Genomic DNA, 11,761 nt, shown 5'->3' with positions numbered 1-11,761 from the left:
ACCCTAATTCCTCTTTCTTCCTCAATTCAATTGTGTTTCTTTTCATTAGCATTGTGAACCGAAATCTTGCAACCAAGGTTGGTTGATTCACTTGACTGAAGAGTGAAGAACAATAGGAGTAACCAATCAGAAAGATTGATTCTTGTTCATCAAGATTCTGTTTGGAATTCTCCATAGATTTTGGTGAATTTCTTGAAGAAAAATTGGTGAATTTCCCACAAGGATTTGTTCCTTATAGAGATAAAAGTATGTATGTTTGGATTATTGAATGTTAAAGTATAACCATGATAAGCCAAAATAGCAGGACATTGATGAATGATTGTAAGTTGTATGTTGTTTCAAGTAATATAGACATAAGTTTCAGCTAGATTATAACCAAAAATCAGAACATGACCAAGGTTTCAAATATTGCAAATCACCCGATTCACAAATTCATGATGAGAAAAGAAGGGTTGCAACTTCATTTACATGCTCTTAATCACAAATTCAATCGACCGATATTCATACTATTTTCTAACAACTGTCATGTATCTCGAACCCCTTTCTTCATCTCATTTTGTTTGAATGAGAGTAAGTTTCTTCTACGTGCATATTAACTAATTTAGAAAGAAGGGAAAATAATTGAGTTGGTGTGAGTGATGTCACCTTTATTAAGAAGGAACAATCTAACATGGGAAGAGAAATTGATTGAGTGGTAGTAATTCATGTAATGAGTGGTAGTAATTCATGTAATGACAAGATGATTAGGTGGTAGGCATGGATTCGAGTCGGGTGACCCAAGATCGTGTCCGCCTGATTCTTCCCCTAACCTAATATAATTTCTTTGGGTTGCATAAGCTCTTGACTACTGCTCTTGCTCCCCAATAAAAATATTTCATTTTCCATGTAAAAAAGAAAAATTAAAAGAATCAGAAGAAAAAAATAATAGATAATAAAATATAAAAAAAAAAGTAATATTGTATTTAAATTTTAAAGTGATTTATAATTTTTATAATTTGGGACGGATAAATTATATCAAATTTATCATTGAATATTCAATTAGTCTTTTTCTTTAAAAATCATTTACTCTTATGTTAATTTTTTTATAAGAGTAAGTGTTTTTAATAAACCCACTTAATAAATGCCAAATGTACACATAGGAATAATAAATTACTATTCAAATATACATTAAATAAAATTTCCAACCAGTACAATGCATAAAGCCCCAACAAAATTTGCCACTAATTAAAAAGAAACCTTTTCCACTGTCATCAAAAAACCCCAAACTCAGAACCAAAAATGTCCACCATTTCTTCCTTCATCACATTCACAATCTTCACCATTTGCAGCATAGCATGTGTAGCCGAAGCAGTGGGCGTGAACTGGGGAACCATGTCTTCGCACCCTCTACCACCCGTTAAAGTAGTGAAGCTTTTGAAGTCCAACAATATTAATAAAGTGAAACTGTTTGATGCAAAACCTGATGTTCTTCAAGCACTTTCTGGGTCTAACATTGGTGTCACTGTCGGTATTCCTAATGTTATGCTTAGAAGCTTGAATTCTTCTAGGAAAGCTGCTGATAATTGGGTTCATGATAATGTTACCCGCTATGTTTCTAATGGGGGTGGTGGAGCGAGAATTGAGTATGTCTTTTTTCTTTGGTTCTCTTTGTTTTGCCTTTTATTTCCTTTGTTCCTCTTTTTTTGTTCATGCTTTTGTTGTTTTGTTATTGTGTTGTCTATTTTTGTTTTGTTTTTCTCGCTTTTTCATATTTGTTGTTATGGCATTTGGTAATAACCTAAAGACTTAGTATAGAGTGAATCACAACTTAGGAATATGAAAGAGATTTTTCTTTACCAAACTATTGTTTATAGACTTCTCTACATTGCTCTACGTGTTCCTTTTCTGTATGGTTGCCGATTGCTCTGTAAGAAAAGTTTCGATAAAAACATGATCTTAGATAGAACATTATGGCGGAATCACTTAGTGGGATAAGGCTTGGTTGTTGTTGTTGTTTCTACTAGTAGCACCTGGTATAGCACTACTAGTAGTTGTACTATTATAGAACAAACAATGGTATTGGTGTCAAGTTTTATAAATTATAGAAGAAAAAACCATGATGTTATCTGCGAGCTCCGGATTAAATTAGAATACGTGTGATGTTGGAGTGGAAGGAGAATATGACACAATCAGCTGGGAGAAGAGAAGCTCGATCGCTGAAGTTGAGAATGCGATGAAGTTGATGCTTAAGTGTGTTAGTTTTAAAATATAAAATAAGATAGTATGCGAGGGGGCATTGAAGTAGCAGTGTGCTACTGGTATCTGACTTAGTGAATATGTAAACCAGATCTTGTTAATAGTCATGGATAGGCACAATTTGCTGAGTAAAAGGTTCTTCTTGTTTGTTCAAAAAAATAAGTTACATGGTTTCTTTCTAAACTAGCATAAGAGAGTTGTCATAGCTTAAACTACATTTGCTTCTATTCCGGATACACATTTCAGAGGGAAACTTTAACTTGGGCCTTTTTCTTTAACGAGTTGATTTTTGAACTAATTTCAGCAGTCATAAGTGTCAAATAAGTAACTAAAACTCCAATTGTCCTCCAGTTTTCAGTGAAATGCTTCTGAGGGCTGAGATTTTATTACTGTCAAAAACAAATTCCAGAATATATTTCTTATACATGGTTCTTCCCTCTAGTCTTAGGACAATTATATCTGCCATTCATTTTGTCTAAATAATATCTTGATACTGTTTCAGAAACTATAACAGAATAAAATAATAGAACGCTCCCAGCTTGATGATGAGGCAATCAAATGATTCCGAAAACAAGCCACATTTTTGTTAATGGGATCAATTTGTATTCAGAAATTAAGATCAGACTTGTTAGCCTTGATGTACGAACCCCTTAATAGATACTCCAGTTTTGTTCATGCTTAGTCCTTTTTCAGTATCCAAAAGCTATAAACTTTTCCCTTTGAACAAGTTAACGGAATAATAATTGGAACAGGTTATGAAAACAATAATATAGGACTAGGAGGAATGTTCTGGCAGTCTGGCTAGAGCCAGTGTTAGGACCCCGAATGTGAACGTGGGCTCAAATGGGCTGATACTATATCAGCTGCCCAAGTTCACGGTATCGGGAATTTATTTTAGAAAAAATTAGAGGGAGAGGATGTTTGACGTGATAGAGAGAGAGAGAGAGGAGTGGATTAGTTATGTGATGGATTCCGTTTTATTGAAACTGAGGGAGAGTGAGAGGGTATCTTGGAAATGGCGAGTTGGTTAGGAGCAGAGGAATATTATATTCTTCTCTGTACGAGCATAGCTCTGGCCTGTGTGAATGTTATTCCACTGATAGTATTTTCCATTTCCATAAAAGAGTGATACATTCGCCATTGTTTCTCTTTATTCAGTGTTTTATCCATTAATTGCTTAATTTTCTGTTCTGGTTCCTATTATTGGAGAAAAAAATCATTGGTAGTTGAATGAAAATGGATTATGTATTTCTGAAGTATGATTCACTTTACATATATGGTTCTAAATTTAACTTATGCAGATATGTTGCTGTCGGCGACGAGCCGTTTCTTAAAAGTTATGGTGAACAATTCCATCCCTTCGTAATCGGAGCTGCTATGAACATTGAAGCTGCTTTAAATAGAGCAAAATTGGACAACAAAGTGAAAGTTGTAGTTCCATGCAGCTTTGATAGTTTTGAGTCTAGTTCCAACTCGTCTACTGAAATGCAATTCAGATCCGACGTCAACAAAACCATGATTGAGCTACTCACATTTCTCAATAAGCATGGATCGCCTTTCTATGTGACCATTTCGCCATTCATAACCTTCCTCCAAACCAAAAATATTTCCCTTGATTTTTCACTCTTTAAAGAAACTTCACACCCTCATAAATTTAGCCACAAAACATACAAAAATAGCTTCGATTTGAGCTATGATACCGTAATTACTGTTTTATCAAAAGTAGGATTTCCTAATATGGAAATTGTTGTTTCAAAGATTGGTTGGCCAACTGATGGAGCTATCAATGCAACCTCATCCCTTGCCGAAACCTTCATGAAAGGCCTAATGAACCACCTTCATAGCAACTTGGGAACCCCTCTTCGACCACACCAACCCCCACATGAAACATACATTCATAGCCTTCTCGACGAAGATCTAAGGAGCATTGCCGCCGGAAGCTTCGAAAGGCATTGGGGTTTATTCACCTTCGATGGCCAATCGAAATACCATGTGGATCTCGGTCAGGGTTCAAAGAGCCTAGTGAATGCTCAAAATGTAGAGTATCTTTCTTCCAAATGGTGTGTTGTGAACAACAACGAAGACTTGTCGAATGCAACTGCAAAAGCTTTAGAAGCTTGCGCAAATGCTGATTGTACTGCACTATCTTCGGGTGGGTCTTGCTTTAACATCACATGGCCTAGTAATGTATCATATGCTTTTAATAGCTATTATCAGCAACATGATCAGAAAGCTGAAAGTTGCGACTTTGGCGGACTTGGTTTAATCACAACCGTTGATCCGTCAGAGGATCGATGCAGGTTTCCAATTGAGATTCACACTTCTCATGCAGAATTTTATAGGATGAGGAGTTTCCTTTGGATGATTATACTTGTAACAACTCTTTTGGCATCTTAGGAGGTTTGACATAAGTTAAAATTAGGATATTTTTGCAGCTACAGGACTGAGGTAGTTTTGTTGTAGATGTTTATTGATGAATTAAAATATGGTATTGGTTAGGTCTATTTAAAGCTATTTTTTCATGCAATTAAAGTATTCGGGTTATTACTTTGGTTTGCATGTGGTTGAAGTTGAACATTAGATTACTATTTTCTGAAATTGAGTGTATTCTTGAGGAGGGTTATGTTGATTGTTAAATTTTGATCAATTATTATAAGTTTATTCTTTTTAAATTCTTAGCCTGTGATCAATTATTATAAGTATATTTGGTTAGTCTTTCATGTTTTTCTTAATGTACATCTGAAAGCACATGTTCAAAATAGTCTTGTAGTTTGGTTGGAAAAACATTAAGGCACTTGTTTAGAGTGAATCCTAGTTATAAGTGTCAAGGAATTATAATAAATTATAGGTAATTATAATTTCCTAGATTAGAAGATTAGTACTAATGAATTGTAATTAGTCATTATAAATTATAATTAGTTATTGTAAATTATAATTATTTATAACTAATGACACTATTATATAATGTGAAATACAATAGAGAAATACATTAAACCAAATTTTTTGATATGGTATTAGAAGGTTCGATCAAACCTGCGAAATCTACAACTTACAACTGAGTGTTGACATGAGGAAGTGATATTAGTCGGCCATCATAAGTGTCTTAGATTGAATGATAATCAACTTATATATGTTTGGTGCGTTTATGAAAAATATGATTTGCAATAATTTGAATGACACTTGTATTGTCAGCATAAAGTGAAGTTGGCTCTATTTGGAGAAATTCAAGTTCAGCCAAAAGACCATGAAGTCAAAGTATTTCTGAACAAGCAACAGATATGACACAATGCTTAGATTTAGTAGAAGATTTAAAAACTTATGCTTGCTTCTTACTTTTCCAATAAATCATTGAAGAACCAAAAAACATGCACAACCAGTGACAGATCAACGAGTATCAGGACACTCTGCTCAATCAGTATAACTATAAACACTCAATTGAAGAGAAATTCCAATTGGAAAGAATAAACCACAGTGAGAGGTTCCATTCAAGTAGAGAATTATACGACGAACCGCAACAAAGTGAATACGGCAAAGAGAATGTATGAATTAACTTACTTAATGAACATTATAGTGTTATATTTTGGAAGTCTTGGACTAGGATTCCATCCTCCGGCAGAGGGGTCGTCTAGAAGGAATCTAGGGGATTCTCCTAGGAGGACCCGCGTACGTGGGGGTCAAGTGTGTGTGTGTGTGTGTGTGTGTGTGTGTGTGTGTGTGTGTGTGTGTGTGTGAGTGTGTTTGTGTGTGTGTGTGTGTGTGTGTGTGTGTGTGAGAGAGAGAGAGAGAGAGAATCATCGCTGACCCCGAAAATATATGTTGTTAATAACCTCCCTAGTAAGTGGGGAGCGGTTAAGACCGCGTCTAAGAGGCAAAAACCCTAGGCCATGGGAATCCCTATAAATACATTTTCCCTCAAGGGAATGAGGGATCAAGTCATACACATCTGTTACTGCTCAAAGAACACTTTTCTTTGAGTAATCCTAACACTGTCAATTCAATCGTCCGCCTGCACCCAGCAGTGTCGACCACTAACAGGGCCTCTCACCTCACGTGAGTTGGTCCCATAAACAGTCTCAAAAACCACTGTAGAGGGGGAACATGCACACGTTTGTACTTTTTGGATTGCACAGTGCCGCCCACTATGGGATCACATTTCCGACTCGATATACATGCATTTTTATCCGCTTTATATCCATTTCATGTATTTATATAGTGTTGTGTTGGTATTTTTGGCTTGTTGAAGGTATTTTCCAAGTAGGAGTTGGCATATGAGAAAACGGAGCAAAGAATAGCCAAAAACGGAGAAAAAGGACAGATAAACATGAAGAAAGTCAAAGGAGGGTGTTTTGAGCTTGTGGTGTTCGCCACAGGGGCATGACGTTTGCCATGACCCCTTCACTTGCCACGTCCCCCACGTTGCATTCATGGCGTTCGCCATGAGGCCATGGCGTTCGCCATGAGGCCATGGCGTCCGCCATGGGCTTCATGTCCAGAATTTTAGTAACATAATTATTAAGTCTTCTCCCACTCCCACATATTTTTCTCAACCGACCTCTACACGATTTCAGCCCATATTCAAAAATTGAAATAGTATATATAGGCTTAGTTTTTAGTTTTTACCATCCAAGTTCTCTAGTATTAAGTAGGCAGATAATTTCACTATGTAAAAAGTGCTTAATTGTTCACATCGGGCAATAAGCACAACATTGTTTTTAGAATTCTGAGCAAGTCAGATCGAGATCGTCCTATGACAAGTCTGCTTCATAACTTGTGATTGGGGCAATTCATGCAGATACACAATAGACAGGGGCAATACTAGGCTATGAAGGTAACAATTCTCTCCATGTTTAAAGACAAGTGCAAAAGTGAATCAACAATCATTGAGCTTGAAATAGGTGTCGGAGAATTATGTCTTCATAACCCTTATCCTAGCCTCAAATATCCCACCCTCCGCCATATGAGCATTTGGTAAACTATTACACAAATCATCATCATGCATTTATTATGTCACTTCACTCATGCATATCATTCATCTAGCATAACATGAAGCCTTGTAGAACAAACTAGAAAAGCCAAAGCCTAATCCTTATTGGCACATTCTAAAGCGTTACTTGCTTGGCATCCCTAAAGCCCAACTTGCTTGGCATCTCCAAAGCCCAACCTGCTTGGCACATCTCAAAACCTCAACCTGATTGGCATCACCTTAAATCCCAACTTACTTGGCATCTCCTAAGCCCAGCCTTCTTTGGCATACCACAAAGCTCAACTATAATTGCATCATGCATATAGTGATCATCATTACATACCATTGCATCCTTAAAAGCGCGTAGCATATCCATCAGGATGGAGCACTATACCATACAAATTCAAGCATGCATATGAAGCATAAGTCATACACTCGTCTGTGTTTTTCCTAAAACCTTTTCAATACTCGTCTGTATTGATTATCAACACTTGTCCATGTTGGCCTTTGTTTTCCAACACTCGTCTGTGTTGGTATTGCCTTTCCAATACCCTTATGTACTGATCCCTAACACTCGTCCTTGTTGGTCTTTCTTTTCCAACACTCGTCTGTGTTAGTATTTCCTTTTCAACACTTGTTCGTATTGATCCCTAACACTCTTTCGTGTTGGTCTTTCTTTTTCAACACTCGTTCATGTTGGTATTTCCTCTTTCAATACTCGCCTATATTGATAACCAACACTCGTCCGTGTTGGACTTTCATTTCTAACACTCGTCCGTGTTGGTATTGCCTTTTTCAATACTTGTTTGTATTTATCCTTAACACTCGTCTATGTTGGCCTTTCTTTTCCAACACTTGTCTGTGTTGGTATTACCTTTTTCAATACTCGTCTTTATTAATTCTTAAAACACGTTTGTGTTGACACATTCTCTTTAATACTTGTCCGCATTGATTCTCAACAATCGTCCGTGTTGATAGAGTCTCTTCAATTCTCGTCCATATTGATTCCCAATGTTTACTCATGTTGATCTTACCTTTTCAATACTCGTCCGTATTGAGGTTGTTAGTGGCTATCTTGGTCTTTGATTTGTTTGATTCATAACACAATAATTCATTCAAGTCAAGGAAATCAGATTCAATATTTATTCAAGTGCAACTTCAAAATACAAGACATGATTCATTTCCAAAAAGTCGTTTCAGTACAAAACGTTCAACATTCCACTATAAAAAGCAACAAAAAAAACAAGTGCACCAATTATATCCTATTTCCATCTCTTGAGTTACTCCAAAGCATGCAGGTGTCATAATTGCTCCATGAGTGAGTCTTGAGTCATGAACATCGTGTTGCATGCCCTTGACCAACGCCAAGCCTTGATCATGTTAATCTTGCAAAATCACACACAATGAAGAAAAGCCAAGACATTATGCTTCACACATAAGCCCGTGAATTTAAACAAAGATAAAAGACCAATTTTCAAGTTGGTAACTAGTTACCATGTTTTTGGTAACCGGTTACACCTGCTTCAGCTCACCAAAAAGGCCTTCTTTTCATTATGGTAACCGGTTATGCAAAACCTGGTAACCGGTTACGCCTGCGATTTTAGCAGCCTATTTTCACCTATTTTCCTGCATGTAATCGGTTACGCAAAACCTAGTAATCAGTTACACCTGCTATTTTTTCAGTTCCATCCTGCATAATTCATCACATAAGCATTTTCTAAGACCCCAATTTTGACCCCTAAGATCCCGCATGCCATCCCATAGCTTTGCCTTAGCATTTGGATCATACATTGGTATTCTCCTCACCTATCATTCATTGGGTTTGCATTGTGAGAGATCACCAAGCATATTTGATTGTATCATACTTTATTTTCTTAGTTTACTAACCAAAATACAAAAATATGTCTTGTATAGCTTTGTTTGTTTTGTAGGTAGTGTGTGTGCCCATATGTGCCTCACCAAGCTCACAACTAGGATTTGGGACCCTAAGTGCAAGGGATTAAGCAAGTAAATTTCCATATTGGTTTTACGCATCATATGTGGATCACCGTGTTCTTTATTTGTCATTTTGATCAAGAATTCATCAAAATTTTGAAGCTTGTTTGTCAATGAAGCCCTAATTCGTCTAGTATCTTGTGTGCCTTCCTCAGCAAGTTTCTTCAACAATTGGATAAATATATCAAGGGATACTTCATTTTACATCATCATTGAAGGTGAGAAAAACAAGAAAGGGGGGTTTGAATTGTTTTGGAAAATAAGCACTTTTTAAAATAAAAACCACACAAGGAATTTATACTGGTTCGCTTATAACACAAAGCTACTCCAGTCCACCCGGCCAAGGTGATTTCTGTAACACCCTTCTAAAATACCCCAAATATTTAATTAAAATAACAACATATATCAATCAGAGTAGATGTGCAATTAAGGGTGTCACACAATTACTTCACACCATTCACCATGATAACTGTCATGCTCTTTTATTAATTCAAAACATAAAGCATTTGCACAATACGCAGTGGATAGAGATTAAATCAATCATGCAAAACATGTAGCATATTACATGTAAACTGGTTCACAACCAACTATAAAACAATTAAAACATCCCATCCCGATGTTACATCTACCAGAGCATGACCCACTAAGGAACTACACTAGACTCCAAGCACTAGCTCCTACTCAATTACTGCTCGTTACCTGAAAAATAGTTGTAAGGGTGAGTTCCTCAATCGATATAATAAGCATTATAAAGTATCATGCAATGTTAAGTAATTTAACACATTTCATCACCCTAATCATAACACACATTCAGTAACGGCACATCAACTCAAACATCATACTCAACACCAACATAAAGCACACGTATAATCTCAATTCATACTCAACACCAACACAAAACACACGTATAATATTGGAATACATCCATTCATATTATACGTCATACATACATTATGCAATGAGACTCCATGCATGCGGTACCGACTATTCGTGAACATATAGTTCAACTTCACCGACCAAATCCAGGTACGGCTACCAAGCTCACTAGTCCCACTCATTTGAGACCTAGTGACTCACATCACTAATTCCTCACAATGGGAATTAGCTACCACCCCAAGGGCCATGCTATGCACGCTAATCACCTAGCATGCAAACATCAACAACAGTCCAAAATGACTAACATCACTAATTCCTCACCATGGGAATTAGCTACCACCATAAAGGCCACATTATGCTATGCCAAATCACCTAGCATGCAACATCAACAACAATCCACAATGGACATATGCTCACACTCTAAGCCATAAAACAGCCCATCCACAATTACATACATAATATATACATTCACAACATTATGCATATTTTCACACATCATCAGCATATTTATCACATAATCATATCATGTCATGCCAAATAATTCAATCACAGTATTAGCACACTCTACTAATACCTATCCTACTCAAAACAACGGGAAATAATCCCTACTATATCACACACCGATATAGGCCAATCACCAATTATGTTCACAACATTAAAATATCAATTTTTCCAATTTCCAACAGTGTTAACCGGTTAACGCCCTGGGTTAACCGGTTAACGCAACACAGAACATGCTTTCTGGCAAAACTCAACAGTGTTAACCGGTTAACGCCCTGGGTTAACCGGTTAACGCAAACAGAACAGCAATTTTCACAAATCACAACAGTGTTAACCGGTTAACGCCCTGGGTTAACCGGTTAACGCAAGCAAAACAGCAATACTTCACAATTCCTAACAGTGTTAACCGGTTAACACCCTGGGTTAACCGGTTAACGCAAGACAGAAAGTTGTTCCTGCGCTAACACGAAGCAGAATGCAAAATTCTCCGCATTTTCCGTCGTTGGAGGACTTCCGGACCTCCGATTTCAATTCCGTAAAAAGCTACACTTTCGGGAAATCAAGACTCATCCAATTACAGAGTCAATTACAGCTTTAACACAACTTATCCAACACCATTTTTCAGCATTCAACATCCCAATTAGGGTCAAATCAATGGCTTATCACTACCCATTACATGTTAACCCATAATACCCATTAAACGACGATAAACCCCCTTACCTGAGTTAATCCGGCGAATCTTTAAGCTTCAAGCTTTTCTCTTCTCCAACCTTCTTCCTCTTGCTCTGTCTCTTTGCCCTTTTCCTCTTTTCAGCCGCTTCTCTGCTTTTCACGTGAAACCCTTTCTTTACCAAATGGGACTCTTTTTCTTATTTCCAACTTATATATATTTTCCAATAATTATTATTCCAATAATTATAATAATAATAATCCAATAATTCCAATTATTTAATTAAATTAATAAATATAATATTAACTTAAATTAAATAATTATCTTATTTTTATCGGGGTGTTACAACTCTCCCCCACTAAAAGAGTTTTCGTCCTCGAAAACATACCTCAAGCGAATAACTCCGGATAAGACTCCTTCATCTGACTCTCAAGTTCCCAAGTCACATTGCCACCTGCTGGTCCTCCCCAAGCTACCTTTACCAAAGCAATCTCTTTACCCCGCAACTGCTTCAACTCTCG

General features: G+C 36.7%; 1 protein-coding gene across 1 annotated transcript; it reads left to right on the top strand.

Annotated features, from left to right (window-relative positions):
• Positions 1-1,197: 1,197 nt before the first annotated feature.
• On the top strand, positions 1,198-4,909 carry LOC127084489 (glucan endo-1,3-beta-glucosidase 9). Its single transcript, XM_051024949.1, has 2 exons — positions 1,198-1,622; positions 3,537-4,909. Exons 1-2 carry the CDS (start codon positions 1,279-1,281, stop codon positions 4,630-4,632), a joined length of 1,440 nt encoding a protein of 479 aa, XP_050880906.1. The 5' UTR covers positions 1,198-1,278; the 3' UTR covers positions 4,633-4,909.
• The last annotated feature ends 6,852 nt before the right edge of the window (positions 4,910-11,761 follow it).

This window comes from Lathyrus oleraceus, chromosome 5 (genome assembly GCF_024323335.1).
Source record: "Lathyrus oleraceus cultivar Zhongwan6 chromosome 5, CAAS_Psat_ZW6_1.0, whole genome shotgun sequence".
Lineage (NCBI taxonomy): Eukaryota > Viridiplantae > Streptophyta > Magnoliopsida > Fabales > Fabaceae > Lathyrus > Lathyrus oleraceus.
The sequence above is the reverse complement of the archived record's forward strand: the minus strand, read 5'-3'. Positions and strand labels throughout refer to the sequence as shown.